This window comes from Aquila chrysaetos, chromosome 20, assembly GCF_900496995.4.
Source record: "Aquila chrysaetos chrysaetos chromosome 20, bAquChr1.4, whole genome shotgun sequence".
Classification (NCBI taxonomy): Eukaryota; Metazoa; Chordata; class Aves; order Accipitriformes; family Accipitridae; genus Aquila; species Aquila chrysaetos.
Genome location: NC_044023.1, coordinates 10,050,324 through 10,071,046, shown reverse-complemented (window position 1 = coordinate 10,071,046; position 20,723 = coordinate 10,050,324). Strand labels below are relative to the sequence as shown.

General features: G+C 35.8%; 1 protein-coding gene across 12 annotated transcripts in view; it reads left to right on the top strand.

Annotated features, from left to right (window-relative positions):
* The window catches only part of ERC2 (ELKS/RAB6-interacting/CAST family member 2), a 534,400-nt gene that overhangs the window by 142,287 nt on the left and 371,390 nt on the right, over positions 1-20,723 (top strand). For all 12 annotated transcript variants that reach the window (XR_003920743.2, XR_003920742.2, XR_003920751.2 and 9 more), the window contains 2 exons: positions 148-303; positions 6,542-6,709. Coding sequence is in view for 1 of the 12 variants with exons in the window: in XM_029996089.2 (XP_029851949.1) it covers positions 148-303; positions 6,542-6,709 (324 nt within the window). In the remaining 11 variants the exon portion in view is untranslated. The remainder of the gene's footprint in view (positions 1-147; positions 304-6,541; positions 6,710-20,723) is intronic.

The window sequence follows — 20,723 nt, the reverse complement described above, 5'->3', positions numbered from 1 at the left end:
GAATTACTCTTGGTTTATGGTAATATGCGCAATCTGTATTTGTACCATCTATTTTTGCTATCTTATTTGATGTTCATGCAAGTACAGATATACTTCTGTTACGCTTAAATATATGTTTTGTATCATTTTCAATACTCTTTTACTTAGGATACAAAAATAGCTTCACTTGAGCGCAATATAAGAGATCTTGAAGATGAAATACAGATGTTAAAGACAAATGGAGTTCTGAATACAGAGGACCGAGAAGAAGAAATCAAACAAATAGAAGTTTACAAGAGTCACTCAAAGTTCATGAAAAATAAGGTAAGGACTATTAATAAAATAGCTTAATGCTGTTTAAATAATGGAAACAAAAGTTTTAACTTGGCCCTTTTCAACACAAGCAGCTCTCTGCATGTCATCTTTTGGTAAATCTCTACTATGCAATACTCGGTAGCTATGGAGGAGTGAAGCATTTTGGTTAAATAAAAATGTGTTCATGTTTTGACTTAGGAAGAGGTAAGGAAGAGGCTATTTCAACACTTTTGCAGACACTACTACAACCCTGAGTCTATACCATGTTCCCTTTTCCCTTTCTTGTGTATGGTGTTTTAATGTTGGCTTTCTGAATTAGTTCATAATTTTGACTTGCACCATTTTGGCACAACTTTAATTGTTCATTTTTTTTTCTGGTTTTGACGTTAGTTTTACAGTAAGGACTGCTGTTCCATAGATGATGCCAAATTGTAATCTAGTATTTTAAAGACTTGCAATTTGATGACTTTGTTCCTGCAGAGTACCTTTCATTTCAAATTATTGTACATAGATAATTTTGAGTTGACCACAAGCAGATAGTAAATGTGTAGTGATGTAACACGTTTCCTGGTATCAAGCTCACAAAACAGTATTGCTTGTTCGTTGTTTTAAAATACATCAGAAGTAAAGCTTGATGTCTAAATTGTTGTCCCAGATGGTCTTTTTACCTCCTTTTGTTTTGACGTGCTCAGCTACTGTCTAGTTAAAGATGAGCACTCCAAATAGTCTTTCTTGTGAGTTCTAATATTACTTTTCTGATATTTTTATAATTGCCTTAAAAATTGTAATAAATATATATAACATTACAATTTGTGCTGGTTTATTCCCAGCTCTCTACCTTAAATGTATTTTGTTTATGAAGTGATAAAATGCTGAATTAAAGTACTCGATAAAAAGAAAAAAAAAGTTTGAAATTATGGAGACTGAAGCTGATGCTCCCATTCTCATATAAATAAATTCAGGTTTTGGAAATAGCTTTTTTTTTTTTTATATTATTTACAAGCTAAGCTAAGATGGGGCAAAACAAGTCACAGCAGCCTGAAGTGGAAACACTGGAGGAAAGCCAGCCATCTCATCTCTTGCAGTGGTGTTAAAAATTTGACCATAATGCCAGAATAAAATCTAGGCAAACAACTTTAGTAGTCATGATTATTATGAAATCTTACTTTATTTTAAAAGTTTTTCCATCCTAGTTAGTTGTTTGTTCTTATTCTGTTTAATATTTAGGGTTTTTTGTGTATGTGGAACTTGTGTATGTTCTAAGGAACTGAGATGGATTTATTCACTTTTTCTGAAATGTGTACTTGCAGCTCTGAAAAAAACTGCTTGAGGAGGAGCTGGTACTATTACCTCTCTAGAGGCCACGAGAACAAAAAAAGTAGGAGTTAATTGGCCTTGAAGCATAGTTGTCTGCCTACCATTGTGTGTCGATGATAAAAATACTTAGCAATGTTGTTGTTTAAGTGCAAAGTTTGCAATATTGGGTAGATAAATACCGTTACCACTCTCTTCAGAGCTGGGCAAGCTAAGATTCAGAGAATGTATGCAGCTTGTCTATGGTCAGAGAATGAAACGGTGTCAGCACCTTCTGGAGAATCAGAGTTCTCTGATTTTCTGTTTTCTTGTGTAAATTAGACCTTCGCTGTCTTCTTGACAAGATGCTTTTACTTTGTCTGAATTCCACAGTGAGTATAGGAGTAAGAAAATTCACCACTGTGTAGTATTGGATCCTGAAGATTTTCCATCAGAAGAGCTGTTACTGTCTGCCAGTTTGGAAACGGTAGTATCTTGTAAACTACATCACAGGAAATGCTGGTGTCTTGGGACACTGGGGTATATTTTATCTTCTCCTGGGGGTTTGTGCTACAGAAGAAATGGAAGTGTTATTGTCCATGTGGAATTAATTCAGATTTAGTAAAAAAAAAAAAAAAAAATTAAAAAAAAATAATCAAAGAATATATTTATTCTGTTGAAAAAAGTAGCTCTTAAGCTACTGAAAGGTGGCTAAAGTTCCTAAGTAGCATTATGATCAGGAAAATTATTCTGGCTATTTAAACATCATTAATTTCAAAGCAATTCAGTTTTAGTAATTTACAGCAAAACTCTTAATGCATTTCAGCAAATCTGTTGATATAAAAATAATTTACAAAGCCTAGTATTTTGTTAACAAACTTCTGATGTTTTTGAGAGGAAAAGCTTCAGTATCTTTCTGTGGCACAGAAAGCAGACAAATGAGAAGACTATTAAACGTGCCTTGTTTTGCCACAATCTTCTGATCTTTGACAAATGCCACATTCTGATGAAACTTTGTCTGTTTTCTCTCACCAGTTCTTTTCTTCCACTTAAAATTGAGATTTGCAGCAGAAGATATTATTTTTATCGTTCATCTGAGAACTTTCAAGGTGGAAAAGTATTTATGTAGCTGTCAGCAAACAGATATTATTATACCTGATCTGTTGAACCTGAGATTGTTGACAAATTCTGATAAACAGAAGTCTTGATTGATGGCAAAGAGCAGAACAAAACTCTTCTCACAGTTAACATCTTAGGTGCTATAAAGCTCTTATACTTCAAGAATACATGTGAAGTATTAACTTGTTTTAAGTCTGTTCTTGATTGAAATAAATGTGAAGGTATTAAATGGAGGCCAGTGCTGAATATTATTTGTTGTACGTGTGTGGCAGAGAATGTTGGTAAGTGTTCCTTGTCTTAACTAATTCTTAGTAATATTCACTCCTTCCAAATATATAGGCTTTAATTTTGACTTGCAGTTAAATAGAAGTTGTAGAAATGAGAAGGAAAACTTGCTTAGATTTTTTTTTTCTTGCCCGCTTGATGAGGACTCTGCTTGCTCTGTTTTTGAAGGGACAAAAATTACCATCACTCATATGATATAGAAATTGTCAAAACAAGTCTTAAAGTTTTCATGACTGAGGGATATGAAGCTTCAAATATCTTCATTAAAGATATGAAGAAAACATATAGGATGGTACGCATTTTTAAAAATTATTTCTGCTTTGCAAGACTTCCTTCTCTTGCTAGGGTTCATCCTTTGGCTAGCAGCCAGATATTTAAAGAAACAGGTGTGAGTTTGCACTCTGGAACTCAAGTAGTTCTTTGAGTATTAGAACTCTCATGCTATCGACAGGAATGAGTATGAAAATCTAGTGATAGTTTAGTACAACTTCAGCAAATTACTGTTAAGACGAGTTTTAAGAATTGATTAGGCTGTAACAAGGAGCTCTGTAATTAATGTCTGTATATAAGAACTTTGAAGTATGAAGGAAGCATGCAAGTCCTAGGTCATCCTGTAGAAGAAATATACAGGAAAAGAACTCCAGCATATTTTTGTGGATAGTCCTGGAAATATGATAAACACTTCAAAAATAGACCTTGACCAATAATAACCTGTAGAATCTACAGATAGGCTTGTAGAGTCTACTGTATACAGCCACTGAAAAATAATGTAAGAAAAAGGATAATGGTTTTCTGGAAATGCTAGTATCTAAGGAACTGAAATTATGGAAGGTGACAGCATCAGAAATTGAGAAGGAAGACAAAGAAACTAGGGTTTCAGGAAAGGAGGTGAAGCAAGATATTGGGCAATGTTGAAAAAGCGGTGACAGGTAAATAACACATATGAAATATGTGGGAAGGTCAGGATCAGAGGACAAACTTGGAGTTCTTTAGATGCAACAGCACTTATACCCAGACACGTAGGTTATCTTCACTGTAGTCTTTATAAAGTACAAAAGTGTTTTTTGCCTTCCTTGTTTTTGTACTGAGATCGGGAGACCTCCTTGAATCATAACTGTTGGTATTCCATACCACTTAAGATATAGCAAAGTGAAAATGTTTGCACATCTGCTAGAGGCAGAAATTTGTTTCATGCTCTGTTTAATTTTTTTTACACACTAATAGATAATGCAGAATTTTGAAAAAGCAAATATACCCAGGTCTAAAAATTTCTTGTAAAAAGTTATGTGGTTTCTTGTTATGCCTTTGGTATTTTTGATACTTTTTTTTTTTTTAAATTGAAGTTTTAGTACATTTTCACCATTATACTTTATTTTAATAAAACACCAGCCAAAAGCATAATTATTTGACACTTTTTTTTTTTTTTTTTTTTAATTTTTTTTATTTGAGAGCTCTAACACATTTTTAAACTCCTGGCAATTTGTAGGTCTTGTAGCCAGAACTTTATACTAAACAGATTCTGTTTCAAAAACACAAAGAACATACCTCCCATGAAAATGAAGCTTTTTTGTTGTTGTTGATTATTTCTCAGGGTGTGGGTTGTGTCATGGAAAAAAGCGGGAAGAATTTCTATGGGAGATTAAGCTTCTGTGACGTTCACATGGGTCTCATAAAGCATGTGATGTAATTCAGATTGGCTGCAGATCTACATTTTGTCTTCATATCTTGTAGACAGATTTTCCCATTGTTCATTTTGTATACATTTTTGTCTTGGTTGCCATACTTGCTTACATATTCTGGCAAGGGGTGGAGGAAGGTGGTTTGCTTTCAAGAGAGAATTTTCTCTAGCAGTTTAACTGCACTCTTACATTTTCTTGACATCTGGTTTTTTTGTATGCTCCTTTTCTTATTTTGATATTTTCAGACTGTGAAGGTGATTGCTTTTAGTGCCCGTATAGATTCTTGATTTTATACAGTAGCTCAGGGGTGGCTGGACAAGTACCTTAACCAGGTAGACAAACATACTGATATTTATAAAGAGAAATTAGGAATAAATATGTTAAGATGTGCATATGGACTATAGTTAGAAGAAACATCTTTTAAATTTAATTTTTAGAGAATATACTTGCAATGTAAAGCAAAATAGAAATATTTTGATCAGCAGTAAATGTTTTCAGTGACTGTGCCATACAATATTGAATCTGTGAAATATTTTAGTATGTGCATCTTTAGGATTTGGTTGAGTAGGGTCAGCCTGTGGATACATATTCTTTTTTTTCCTGGGGATTTTTGTATCACCTTCCATCTAGCCCTTCTAGATTTCTTGTATCCCAAATGTCTGTTGGGATGCAGCTGATGGGAGAGAATGGAAAGAGCTCTTCTAGCACTTCTCCGGTTGTTGCAGGATTGAAACTTGAATTTTAAAGAAGAAATCTAGGCCTTACAGTCATCAAAAAACTTTCCAAATGTAAAGGAAGTGTGGTTTCTCTGAGTTATGCAGATGCACTGAGGCGTTTTATTTCAAATAATCCTCATGAGATGATGTATCTGAACTCATCTGGTGACCAGTGTTATTTCACAGGCTGTTAAGAAGAATAGTTATGTCACCTAATTCACCATCCTTTAGCATCATTCTGTGTATTGTCCAGTGCTTTGTTCAGCTTCATATATTCTAAATCCACCACACTTTTGCATTCTGTAGCTACCCCTCCCATTTATCATTGTGGAAAGGGAAGAATAATCACAATTCCATGACATTTACTGACGAACCTTAAATTCACTTAAATTCAGAAGCTCCGTCTTAGTGACTGGGTTTTCTGGTGTTTCCCCTAGGATACACTTTTACAATCTCGCAGACCGTTCACTCTGTGGAATTTTTTATAACATTTTCCCCAGACTTCTCTTAAGTTAATCTCCTTGGCTTAGCTTTCCTAGTACCTGAGAATTCCATATAAACTGCCAGGGAGGAAAAAAGGAGGTGGGGATGGTGGGCAGCAATACATTTACAAGAAGGTGGACAGCAACACATTTACAAGGTTAAAATTCCACTTCTCTGTTTTTCTCTCCTTACTAAGATCCCTGCTTTTCCTTATCAGTCTCCTAAAAAACCTTGATTTGCTCTGGCCAATGATAAATCACAAGAATCATGCTGTTGGAAGGAATAGGCTATTGGATTGAGTTTATACTTTTATGAACACTTTTTTTCCTATGCATTTTTGCTGTCCTGCCAGACTTGCCTCACACAGGATAAATTCCTTTGAACTTAAGTGAGGTCCATGGTGAATTTATAGGCCAAATCATCATGTATAATCTTTAAGAGTTTCCTTTTAACTTCTGCAACAGCAGGGCAATCATTCTTAAGACAGGCTACATTAAATTACAAGAAACTAAACTGAAGTTGTGCATGTAAAAAGTCTGAATCTTCATTCTCTTCCAGAATTTACAGGTGTCTGTGTTGTCATATCATGGCCATTCACACTTTTTGGATTTCAAGTGCAACTATGAATTGGAAATGAAATTAATGATCTAACCTTTTTTTCCCCCATTACAGATTGACCAACTGAAACAAGAACTCTCAAAGAAAGAATCAGAACTTCTTGCCTTACAAACTAAGCTTGAAACCCTTAGCAATCAGAATTCAGATTGCAAGCAACACATTGAAGTGCTTAAAGAGTCACTTACTGCCAAAGAACAGAGAGCTGCCATACTTCAGACAGAGGTATTGTATCTTCTAATCATAAAATGCAATAGAAATATTTAGTTAATAGCATGTGTCAACGTGATGATGTGTTTGTTGCGAGTCTGTGTAAAAGGCAATTTGTTAAAGAATAGTGAAATAATTTAAAACCCTTTAAATGCCAATATATTTGGTATATATTTTTTGGTAGTACACCAGCTCTCATTCTAGAATTTTTTTAGAAGCACCTGTGATTGCATTTTAAGAAAATGTTTGTGCCTAATTCTCATTGGCTTCAATGCATTGAGCTGGGCCTTAACGACTTGATTGTTGTGATTTCATTCCTTGTTTCTTCATCTGTTAGTTGACTGAGTTTTCCTTTTGATTGATCTGGCTTGATGCTTCTTTTCTACTGTGTATTTCTATTCTCAATAGTGAAGCTACTGAAGTATTTTGAAGGGATCTGTTGAAGGATGGATGATATTAATCTGTGATTATTGTTTTGAGTGCAATCAACTTTTATTTTAACATATGAATAATTTCAGTCTTTAAAACAGGCCAGTGCATTAGTTATGTATGTATCTACAAAGTCAGATCTTAAAAATATGGGTAATGGAATATACGGTTGAGATGGTTGTCACGTTTGAGGGAATGTGTAAATCCAGTGTTAAAAATGTTGTCCATAAATTCATTTCCTGGGGTTTTAAAAAACTTCATAGACTTGGAGCACACAATACTGATTAGATTGATTCCTATTATAACTTATTCATTTTATTTTAATGTGTGTACCCCTTTCAAGAAGCAGAAATACCTGTGAAATTCAGTCATACAGTGCAAATAGTTTCTATTCAGAGAAGTATATTATTTAAGGTATACAGGAATCTTACAGAATGTTTCAAATTTCTGGCAAACAAAGTTCTAGGAGAAAAAACAGCTTAAACTCATCAGTCTTATGGAAGCAGGAAATAAATATTCCTAAGATTCTGATTATCCCTCTGTGCTGTGTGTCTTATCCTCTGTACATTAAGAAGATACAGATGAAATCTTGGAATTTCCAGCTTGTGTTTAATGGGCTAGCCAGCATATGTATATAATACAAAATAATCACAATAGAACAAGGGCAAAAACTCCAGCAATGTTGGCAGATCTCAATCTAGCTTTTGAGTAGTAAAGATTACATATTTTAAATCTTTAGCTGTGCAAATCTGTTTTGCAAGGTTTGTATTACCTCTCATTCTGCTGAGGATGGTGATGAATTCCATTGGCTCTCTGCTGATTTGATTTCCTAATTCTTTATCAGACTGATATGTATTCAAGGTATTACAGTCTTATGGCTGGCAGATGGGCAGTGGTAAAAAGAACTGAATCTACAGTGCTATTGATGAAGGGCTGCTGGGATTGTGCAGTCCTGGTGGAGAACCAGTTGGTTTCTGACAGGTATTCAATTCCTCTTCTTCCCAGTTTCTGCATAAGGCAGTTGAGCTTGAAGCTTTTACATGAAGCAATTTAAGTTAAAATGAGCTGTAATTGCCTGTTAGTGTGCAGGTGACAATCGGTTTTATTGTGTCTGCTTATTGTTAGTCTCTTAGGGAAACCAAATGAAAAATTAATGTTAAAATTATCAGAGAGGTAGCTTGATAGAAGGAATGCTTTATAATAGCAGAGAATGAATCCCTTTTGTTTGGCCTAATATCATGTTATTTGTAATATAAGTGATTGTGATATTTCATACAAATCATGAGATTCTTCCAGCTTTCAATGAAAAAAATAATCTGTTTAGGTATGTGTTCCGTATAATTTCTGTTCAGTGGAAGATATCAGTTCCTGGTTTTGATTATTTATTTTAATTAACCCTTTACTTCTGTATAATCCAAAGCATTCTAATGACAAGCTTTGGTTTGTTTCTGAATGAGATAACACTGTAAGCTATGTGAGTCATTGCAGATATGAGACTTAAAAATGAAACAAAACAACTCATAAATGTTCTCATGGTATACCTTGGTTCTAGACACTTAAGGCTGTCTCTGCATGGACTTGATAAATCAATTGAGCCTGAATTTGTTTGTGACTGAATCTTCAGAAACTGTGGGGTTTATTTCATATGCATTATTGCCTTCAGTAATTACATTATCTCATGAATAGATGAAGCTCTGAAACACTGCAAACTATTTTATATTCGCCATAGGAATCTAGGTGATTTCCATTTTCTGCTTTGAGTAGGGTATAGGTAATGATTTTATCAGACAACAGTTTTTTGAGTTTCTTTTCTCTTTTTAAGATATCTTTGTAAAGGGAATTGGGGAAAGTTGGTGAATTATGCCCACCTCTTATGGGAAGTAATTTTAGTTTGCTGTAATTGTCTGTTCATGTATAGGAGGCTTTTGGCAGAAGGGTCACATTAATGTAACTATTTTTTTTCTTTTTTTTTTTTTTTTTTTCGTGGGAGATCATACAAAAATGAAGGCCTCTGAGTATTGGGTTAATACCAGACTTCATTCTGGGGTATGGTACATCTCAAGATGCACTAGAAGCAACATAAAGAAAACAAGTTCCAATTCCAGTTATACACGTGTATTGATGCAGCCACTGTTTGCAATGGTTTATGAAATAGTTTTGTTCTAGTAGCAGATTTAAAATGGGAAATAACTTCACTTGCCTCAAAATCTCTTTTATTTACTTTTGAAAAGATAGCGTTACAGGGTATGTTTTTACATGCACCATTTACCCATGAGGCAGAGACTTTAAATAACCTGTGTTAAACTTTAAATTATGTCAGCAATGTACCTGATCTTGAAAGACTTTAATAACATGCATACTTCGGGCAATATTAATTACATCTTATTTTTTTGTCCATTTAAGATGCACTGAATGTTTTATTGCTTTCCTGTACTTGATGGTGGAGATGTAGCGCATCTCAAATCTGCTGAAAAAGATCCTTCACGTTATGTAGGTAGAAATAAAGCACACTGTGCATCCATTAGTTTCTCAAGTCAGGACTTATCAGGAAAGAACTGTACTTTTTGTTATTTTAAAGCCTCGAGGCTATTGTAGGTGTGTCACAGGCTGTACAACTTTCCATGTAGAAGATTAGTTATTCAGGGGTTGGAAATGAAGGGTGGTTTCTGGAGTTAAATAATATTGAGGCTCGCAAAAGATATGTGGTTAGTCTGAACATACTTTTCACCTCTTTTGAATAGACTTTGAATCAAGAGCTCCTTAAAACTACTGACCTATTCCAGTCTTGTTTCCTGGAATAGAGTCTTATAGTAGGTTTCAGCTAGCTATAAGAAATACGCTCATATAACCAAACACAGGATTTGTCAAAAATTGCTGTGTAAACTATGTGAGAATGTTACTTGCTTTCTCTAACAGTCATGAAAACAAGTGACAGAGCTCTGTGTCCAAGCAATTTCACAGATTAGAAAATAAGATTCTTCAAGGCTGACCTGCATGTTCTAATGATGTGCTATTGTTGCATATTTTTAAAACCCTCGGGGTTTTGGCACATTCCTTACCACCCTGCTGTATGCTAGGGCGTTTTTCTGGTTAAAAATGATTGCCAGGATATCTCTTCTCCACAAACTATTATGTTACAACTTCCAGACTGGGTGTGCAGTTTATTGGAGAGAGAGTCTGTTAAACTGTGGGCGTTCTGGAGAAATGTGCTGGAGCTCCGAGGAACACAAAAGCTGGACAGCGGCTGAATTTGTAGATTGCTACATCTACTCCCGTAGGCCAAAGTCCTTGTTTCTTTTCAATATTTTGACAAAACCCAGAAACATCCTTAAAATAAGCCACAAGAAGACACCTCTGTAAAAATTAATTACTAAGGCTATAGACCACTCATTGGACGCTATAAGTTTGAGGGTTGTTAGAGCTGATCTTGTTCCTAACGTTAGTCAGTTATGAGATGGTTGAAAGCAGGCTGTTTGTGCTGCTTGCACTTTTTCTTATTCAGGATCGAAATGCCTTCTTTTTTCTCTTATTTCTTTTGCCTGCTTATTTGCCCTTCATATATTTTGACTAACTAGGAGGCCAATATGTGGCAATAAGAATTAAGTAAATTTTTTGTTTGTTTCATTGTATGCTTCATTATACGTTTCAATTAACAACTTCATGCCTTCAGGCTGCATTCTCCTGTTACATCCCGTACAAACTAAATGTGATGCAGCAAGACAGGAAAATTCAAAATGATGCCTTAGAATAAAATATTCCTGCACTCCCTCTATACCAACTCTTAGTTTTATGGGGAGCCTTTTTGGTAATCACTTCGCAAATATCAACTTCATATAACTCAACAACGTCTGTCTTCAGTAGTCAGAAATACCCTGTCTTTCAAAAGGACCTTTTACATTTCCACTTAATCTTTAGTTTGGACAACTCTGGGGGAGTAGAGGGAATGTTTCTCTCATATGAACCTTTGCTGAAAATGTTACATTTGGTTATGTGTGAGAGACTAAATGTGCGCTAATTCCAAGTATCAGCAGAGGCCATTGATGTTTTGTTTCTGGTATATATATTAAGCTGTGCTAAATTAAATAACAAAACAAAACCCCCAAAGCTCCTCTAATGAAGCTCATACATTTCCTGCAGAAAATACAATCCTTGCAACGAGAGACCCATGACAGGATAGCAGAGCTTTCTGTGCGTTAAAACCAGGATCCTTCTTACCACAGACCTGAAAATGAGCAAGTGTCATTTACATGATGATCAAGCATGTGGCCGGCCAGTGTACGTGGATGAGGAATAAAAATACTGCTTTGCCAGCTGGGCTTTCTCTGAGACTTGAGTTTTGAGCTGACTAAGCTAAGGCCTAGACTGTGCTGTGGTAGCAATCGAGCAATGATTCTAGACATAGCAGGTTTTGTTCTCCACAACTGGGAATTGGGAAAAGATTTTGTTTGCTTAGAGCAACTGAATCTTCTATCTCCAGGTCTCAGGTCTTATCTAAAGGGAGAGCAATGGCTTCCAGCAGCAGATGGGAAAGCAGCTGCAGAGAGATGCAGGGCAAATGGCAGCCCTCCAGCAGGTGGAAATCATTATGGAAGGAATTTTGTACTGTACAAACTATTGTTGGTCATTCCCAGATGAGTAAAGTTAATAACATTTTGGCCTGCATTAAGCCACACTCCTTTCTTCCTGCATGTCCACAATGTCTATTTGTAGAATAGATAGTTTTTGTTAATTGTCACTGTAGAATTTAATGGTGTCCTAAAACATGCTCATAACCTGCTTTGAAGGGCTTCTTTCTGGAGGTGAAAGTAACCATCAAAGGCCAGTTCTAATCCTCAGCTGAATAAGGTATTTGTAGTTGCAGTGTCAACTTCCTGCCTAAATAGGATTGCTTTGTAATCACCTTGTAATTAAATCAGCTTAGTAAATCCTGTCATAAAAAAAAAAAAAAAATCCTCAACAGGATCTCAGTTACTTCATAACAAGCCTTTTATTATTGTTTAGCTTAATAATGGTACTCTGCAGGTTATCTTCAGGTTTTGGAGACAGCAGCTGCATATGATGAAACAGGATGTGATTCATAGGATCACATAATGTTTGAGGTTGGAAGGGAGCTCTGGAGGTCGTCTGGTCCAAGCCCCCTGCTCAAGCAGGGCCACCTAGAGCTGGTTGTCCAGGACCATGTCCAGATGGATGTTGAATATCTCCAAGGATGGAGACTCCACAACCTCTCTGAGCAACACGTGCCAGTGCTCAGTTATCCTCACAGTAATGTTTCCTGATGTTCAGAGGGAACCTCCTGTGTTTCAGTTTGTGCTCATTGCCTCTTGTCCTGTCACTGGGCACCACTGAAAAGCCTGGCTCCATCTTCTTTACAGCCTCGCTTTCAGATATTTATATACAGTGATAAGATGCCCCCTTCTCTTTTCTAGGCTAAACAGTCCCAGCTCTCTCAGGCTTTTTTTTCATATGAGATGCTCCAATTCTTTAATAAGCCCTTAATTAATCCTTTAATTACTTTGTGGCCAGTTCACCAGACTCTCTCCAGTATGTCCATATCTCTCTTGTACTGAGGACCCCAGAACTGGACACAATACCCCAGGTGTGGCCTGACCGCTGATAAATAGAGGGGAAGAAACACCTCCCTCAACCTGCTGGCAACCCTCCTAATGCAACCCAGGATACTGTTTGCCTTTTTGCTGCAAGGGCACATTGGTGGTTTTCAACATGGTGTCCACCAGGACCACATGGTCCTTTTCTGCAAAGCTGCTTTCCAGCTGGGTGGACCTCAGCATATACAGGTGCATGGAGTTGTTCCTCTCCAGGTGCAGTACTTTACATTTCCTTTCCCTGAACTGCGTGAGGTTCCTGTCAGCCCATTTCTCCAGCCTGTCGAGGTCCCTCTGAACAGCAGCATCACCCTCTGGTGTATCAGCTACTCCTTCCAGTTTTGTACCATCAGCAAACTTGCTGAGGCTACACACTGCTCCATCATCCAGGTCATTAATGAAGATGTTGAACAAGACTGGATGCAGTATTGACCCCTGGGGTACAATACTGGTTCTACTTGAGTGCCCTGATTCTACTTGATAATCCTCCACTTCCCTCCATGGTTCTTGCATTCCAGGTCTAATAGGGCATGAGGCTTAGAAGTAATCTGTTGGTATTAATTATATTTTCTTGTAGTTCAAGTATTCCTGGAAGTTCATTAGTTTCACTTTCTTTGTTGGTGATTTTTATTAGTGTTTGTTATTCAGTAGAATAGGGATTTTTTTTATATCATTTCAAGTCTGGAATTTTTATGATGTCTTAGCAAAATTAGCTTAGAAAATGTTACTACTTTAGAAGTATAGTTTAAGTTTGAGCTCATTCTTACATAGCTGGTTTCAAAAGTTAGAAATGAAGTGTAAGCAGAGTTATAATGATTCTTAATTTCTGCAGAATGTTTACTACTATTGAGAGGCATGATTAGGATATCTGTTTATTCAGATAGTTGTTTTACATGTGTTATAGCAGATCATCAGAAATAAGAGGACATCTGGATTTTTTTGATGAGTATAGTTTATTTCCTTTAAACAATGGTAATTGGATCAGATTTCAGGTACAATGGCCCTTTGTCACATGATGTGAGAAAATTTAAAACCAACAGTAAATATGTTAAGTCTAGATCTAAACAAAATGTGCTTTTTGCACGGTGTTTCTGTTCTCAGTGATGTCAGTATTTTGGGGTTTTTTTAATAGGTTTATTTGACTTAAACAGCTATCATTTGAAGTTTTATTGACAACTAAAACAAAAAGATATAATCCTGTAAAGCAATAACTATCATGGTGGCCAGAGTTGGGAGGTCTGAAAATAGTTTATTGCCAGTAGGAAAAATGTTTGGAACCAGTCCTTAGAAGGTTCACCAACTCTGCTACGTGTGTTTCATTTTGTTCCATTTTTAAGGGTATATATGATAATAGTGCCAAACTATGCAACTTTTCTTACCCTAATGTATGTAGTCTTTTGTTTTGATTATCTCTTTATTAATGATGTGAAAACCCTGAGGTCAGATAAAAATGAGCCAAGGTCAGGCTACTTCAGCTACAGAACACTGAAAATGTCGCTGTGCTCCATAGAAAATTATTAAAAGGAAGAATATTAGACTTGCTGACATTTTCCTTGCTGTTGTGAAAAAGCTATAGATGTTAATTTTTAAATGAAGCCTTGTAGTCTTACTGCAGAGGGAAAGAGGTTAAACAGTATGAATGATCCTTTCTGATGTTTTAAAAAGATGAGACGCTACCATTTGTACACTTTTGAGTGGTAGATGGTACAGTTTGAGACTGTATTTGTGCATATTTGCAGTGACTGATGCTTAACTACTGCTCTTATAATCAGGAAAAAAGCTTAAATAAATTGATGCAAATAAATTAATTTCAGCTGTGTAGCTCAGTGGAGAAAAACATTCATTTCATAAGCAATTGTGACACAAACATACTTAGCACTTTATTAGTTAGTGTATCATTGCTTTAGATAACATATTCGCAAACTGGCAGGTGTGCTGTTTGAGGGTTAATGAACTGTGAAACAAGTAAATGTCTACAAAGAAATTTTGTAAATTGTGAGCATAGTCCTGTCAATGGAGAAAATGGATTAGAAAAATAGGTGGTCTGTGCTGTAACTGAATGCTGATGAGTTCAGCATACATGTATTAATATAGAAAACCTAATAAAAATGAAGAGGGAAGGTGATTATATTAGGTATTTATTGCAGTCTCTTTTTTCTTTAAACAGATCTGTTTACAGAGAAGGGCTGTAAAATGATTGACTTCTTGGCAGTTTTTAGTTTGCATAAAGAGCAAATAAAAGCAGACAGCGCAAAATACTTGGAACAAAACTACAAACACTTTATTTTTCTATTACAATGTTGATATTTGATATTGCTTGAACTGTAAATCTGCTTTTAATTTTACAGTAATAATGTATAAGTACGTTTATTTCACTCTCACATTTTTAGTTTTCTAAGTTGGAGTTTTACTTTGAAATTGAATTTTTCTATTGTTTTGTGATTTTCTTCTTGTTTCAAACCAGGCTGGGCCAGATATTTCAGTGTGGTCTCTTTGCTGTACTGCCAATGTATTGTTCTGGTAGATCTGCTGTGCGTGCAAAGGAAAGATCACCCACTGTAAAAAGCACCATTCTGGAGGCTTGTGTACCATTTACTCTCTCTGTCACTCCACAGCTGTTCACAGCTTTCTTGATAGTGTGTTCCATATTTCAAACAGAGCTTTATCTCAGGTGGAATTTGCCAGCCATTTTACTTTTTATACAGTTTTCATGTTTTGTGGGCCCCTGTGACAGTTTAGAACAGGAGAGTGGAGCATAGTGGCAAGGCAGTAAATTTGAAGAGTTAAACTGAAAGCACACTTAGATTAGCAAAATGCCATATTTAAACAGAAGTAAACTGTGAAGCAAAGTGGTTTTTGTCTATCTGCTGTAGGATTTCAAGACTTGACTGTTCAAAGGCACATCAAATGGCACGGTCTGATTTCAGTGTTTGTGCTTTGAGCTGGAGGTTGAACCAGTGACCTCCTGAGACCCATTCCAAACTCAGCGACTCTATGGTACTACAGAGGAAGCTCTCTCAAATACATGATAGGTAATACTGTCCCAAAGATGTGTTTTTTCTGCTTTGTGAGTTATATACTAGTATTCATTTATCCAGAGAAAGATTAAATGTTGATTAATTTATTTACACACACACACACACACACAACTGAATCCATTCTTGATAGTAGCTTTAAATGTTCTGTCTTCCTTTTGGGGACACCAATATTTTTATTTCATAAAAAATTGAAATGGAATTGCCTGAGGGAAAGGCGACTGAAAGAGTGGAAAGTTCCATTTGTGGGGCCTGTAGAAAGTAGTGTCCAGAGACAGGAAAACACAGATAAAAAGAAAACGGGAAAGATGAAAGTACAAAGATAAGGGCTGTATACTTGATGTGTAAAGACTTTATGCAAGTTGTTTGGGACAAATAGTTTTAATAATGTTAGATTTATCTTGCTGTCAAAACACTTCTCATTTTTGTCTATTTTATTTAATTAAAGTGATAAATAACTGTCCCCCCCCGCCCCGTTCTTAGATTTACAGAAAATTACCTTGTTGCCATTTAAAACAATATTCAATTAGACAGTTTTAATGGGTTTTTATAACCAAGCAAAATTTACTGTGATAAGATAAATTAAGCTTCAATTAGGCTTGATTCTAGTGGATGGAAATGATTAGAAAAATATTAGTACTGTTATCTACCAATTTAAAACCTTTGCTCTAACTGGAGATGTTTTGAGAGGAGCTTCAATAGGATTGCTTCAGAAATTACTCTTTGTATACTTTTACTACTGCTTATATTGTGACTAAGTCTAAAGGGGCCAAGTTATGGTCCTAGTATATTGGCACTGTATACAAAGAAATGCAAAGGAAAACCCACCTCAAAACAGTATTGAAATTTCACCAGATTGTTGTAAAACCAAGGGGAACACATAGATTCTGTAGATGTTGTAATTAGTGTAATAACTTGTAGACGTAATCCCCCGGTCTGAAACTGTTAATGATGTTTTGCACATATTGCTATAATGATGAAGCGTGAGGAGAAGTTAGTGAAGTAGTTTTACGTATTTTTGGTTTTTATGCTTAAGAGACAGCTGGGGAGAACGGGCTAGAGTCACTTAAAGGAAGACATTAGTTAAGTCCTCTGACTGAAGGGAGACTGGAGGCCGTGGTTTGGTGAATAAGCCATGAATAGCCTAAGGCCAAAGACAGGTGGCTATGTGTTTCTAAAAGTGAAAGAGAGAAAGGGCAATGGTGGCTGGTGTTTTGTGTCTGCTATCTTAGGGTAAAAATGAAAGAAGATAGCAAATCATTGGTGAAGCTGATCCTTGTGTAGGGTACATACAGCTAGGTAAAAGTTTGCTATACAAAGGTAGGGACAAGGTAGGCTTTTTTAATTCTTACACAGTACCAGTGTGAGGGTTGTGTTTTGTTGCTGGTTTTAATTCTTTTTTCTTTTTAATATGGGTGTTAAGAATGCAATGCAGGGATATAATGTGGGACAGTTCAGCCTTTGTGCTGAGACTAAGGCCAGAGATACAAACTGTGTCTTTTTTTAATTAGTGAATCAGTGTGGGAGCATCCTTGTTCACTGAAGAGATCTGTACTTCCTAACATAGATAACAGAGTTCTTAGCTCACAGTTGCTCTTAACCCCAACACTCAAGCCTGTGGTAAGTGCAAAGATACATTCTCCTGCCCTCTATCTCTGCAGAGGAAAAAATCATGCTCGTAGCAGGAGCGGAATTTAACAAAGTAGGAGATACGGCCCATTTGAAATAAAAAAGCTTCTGCAGCTGTGGTCATTCAGAAATCTTTGGAGATGCTCATACTGACAGTAGACCTCAGATGGCTCATACTGACAGTAGACCTCAGATGGCTCTCTGATTCTTTTCTTGGTAGGATTCTGAATAATATTTTCCTTATAGCTTTGTGGTGGTGTGGGTGGCTTCCCCCCGCCCCCCCCGTTTAACTTTTAGAAGGAAGGAAATCTCTAGGTGTTAGTATGACAGGGGAAAATGAAAGTAAGAATCTAAGCTTGTGAAAGATCAATGGTTTCACAGATGACCTGCTAATATTTAGGGAAACCACTAGATAAGATCAGCTAAGGCAAACAGAATTTATACACTTTGTGTCCCAAGTGATAACATAATATAATTACATAATACTTTACATTTCTTTAGTACTTTCAATACTTAAAATCATCAAGTAATGCAGGCTGTGAGAATTTTTGAAAGATTTGTCATTGTTACAGGTAAAAAATATTTACAAATTATCTCCCGCAAAAGAAGCAGCAGCTGCATTTTCTCCTGAATAATTTGATTCTGTCATTATTTGGTATATCTTCAACTAGCTGGTGTGGTAAACTTAATGGAATTCCAGTTTTGTGGCTTCTGTTTTTGTTTTCTGTTAAAGCGAAAGCTGCTTTTTCATTTTATAAATTGGACAAAATAGAAACCCAGACATAAATGTACTGTTTCATTTAGACAAATGAAGGATAGTACATGTGTGGCGAAAGCTGTCCTCCTGAAGTAGATTTGGTACTTCACAGCTCTACCGTGGTAAGTCATGGCAGTTAAGTTGTGTAGCCTTAAGGCTTTAGTAAATAAAAATCCTCGTGGACCCTTGGCTGGCACAGACATGTGGGAACAATCATCTTAGTTTCCAGTTGTTGCAAGGAGGAATTGCAGTTGTGCATAGTGACCCATGAAAATAGTGGTCTAACTTAAAAAGAAACTGGGCTAAACAACTACTGTGCATGATAGCACCTAGTTAAATAAGGATATTAATGTCCTTAGAGCAAAAATTTTAAAAGATATGTAGTTAATGAGAAGGCTGTGAATTTAATTTAATTAAAATACAAAATGTTCTCAAAGGCAGGATGCTAATTAACATTTGCTGGACTTGACTAGGTAAAAAGTGCTTGTAACAAAGTTCTGAAATCATCTGTCTCCTTTGAAAAATGTTCTTTTTAGATCTTTGGTCATGTAAGTGGTTAATGATGTTAGTAAACTGTTCAGTTGCTTGACTGTGGTGCAGTTCTCCATTTGTTTGATTCTTTGATTCTTTCCCTGTGATTATTTTAATGTATGGCACTATAACTTAAATCTTAGCTCTTCAAACAAATCCTTTGCATTTGTGTTTCCTGTACAGAATTGTATACTTTCCCCCTGCTAGCATTAGTTACATTATTTCTATGCAATAAAATTTGTAATGCAGTAATCTTTGTTAAAGAAAGAGCATTATGTGGCATTAAGTAACTTGAATCTGTATAATTGCCTTTGGTTATTATCTGTTCTGTGAAACATAAAGAAGAAAAGCTTTGAATTGTTTCCTCTGTACTTCTCTGTTGAATATGCATTCTTTCTCACACAGAAGATCAATTTACTCCTATGATTTTCAATGTTATTTCCATTTTTTTGAGAAGGAAGCGTGGGATGTGAAAAGTGATGAAAATGCCAAGGTTTGCTGATGTTGCTACAGACACCATATTTTGTAGGTTTCTCGCTCTTATATGATCATACTTTTCCTACCTGTGTCCATTCTAGCAGCTGTAATTGTTTAAAGACTCCGTGTGCATCCTGATGAATTTCTACTGTATACTCTTTGCCACAGATCTTTATCTCTGTTTTGGAAAGATTCTTGCTTAACAGTAACTGAATATTTTCAGTGTGATAACATTTTTAGTTTTACAGAAGAAACCGTGCAAGTAGCACCATGCTAGAAGTAAAGGTTTAGAAAAGTGGAAAAAATTGTTTTAAAAATGCAAATGAATATTTCTGATACATTTGAAGGAGCAATAGTTACAAGAGAAGGAAAGGAGAGGAGATTTTTGTCAAGTACTACTAATAATCTAAAGCTTCATGAAGAAAATCAGGTGTTCTACAGAATCAGCAGGAAATGAGTGAAAAAGGAGCATGGAACTGTGGAGGGGGATTGCAGAAGAAGCTACTACTTAAGACCTCTGGAATAGGAACATCAGTGCTGGTGTATAAAGCTGCTTAAACATTGTCTGAGCCAAAGTTCTGCTATGATTAATGTTAGAAATGTATTTAAGTGTTGTAGGACTAAGCTCTAACAAGATAAAATCAGGGAGTTAGAACTCAAGTATTTAGAGAGTTTTGAAAATGTTGGTAGTAGTGTAAAGTTGGATTGAGAAGTAGATCAGAAAATAGAATAAAATGGATAAGGATGCTTTGGTTTCTGTTTCTGTAGGAATTCTTTGGCTGCCTATTTTAACATAAGGGGTCAAACTGGATATTCTGACATTTTGTAATATGTGTTGTTGATTTTTTCCAAGTTAAGCAATAATTTTCCTTTAAAATAGGTTGGTTTTGTAGATATTCATATAGGGCTTGTGAATCATCATTGCCTTTGCTAGGTTCCCTTCTACTTCTGGCTTTCAGTGGAAGTAAGTTTGATGCAAGCAAGGTGCATGTCAGATACTATTACCAGAGTTGGCTAGAAATAGGCTGAAACAATTCTGCAAATAGTGCATTTATGAGGACTATTTTCTTTCTCATGTCCTTTTGCTTTTGTCTTTCAAATTCTTCCTCAGGTCAAACAAGCATAACAGCTGTTTCTTATCTTTAAAGACTACTTTCTTCCAGCTGCCCTATATTGTGAGATCAGGCACAAGACTGGTATAGGGTCGGAAAGACTGAGGAGCCTGTAAATAAAAACACTTCTGGATCATGTTCACTGCATACTTATTTTCCCCTTTAAACTGTTTGAACTGTTGAAGTTCCAAGAAAATACTTAAAATACTTTCCATTAGTTTAATTACTTTTACACTGTATCATTTACTCATTGTTCTGAACACCATTAGAGCAACATTAAATTGGATTCTGGAATAGATTATAGTATTCATAAATACTATAGCTGTCTTCCTATAATACCTAATTGAAATGAAAATGAATATCCACTATATCTGCCCATTTCTATATATTCATAATCTTTTGCATGAATAATATTTTGCTGTTTTCCAAGTATGTGTACTGTTTGTGGTTGAA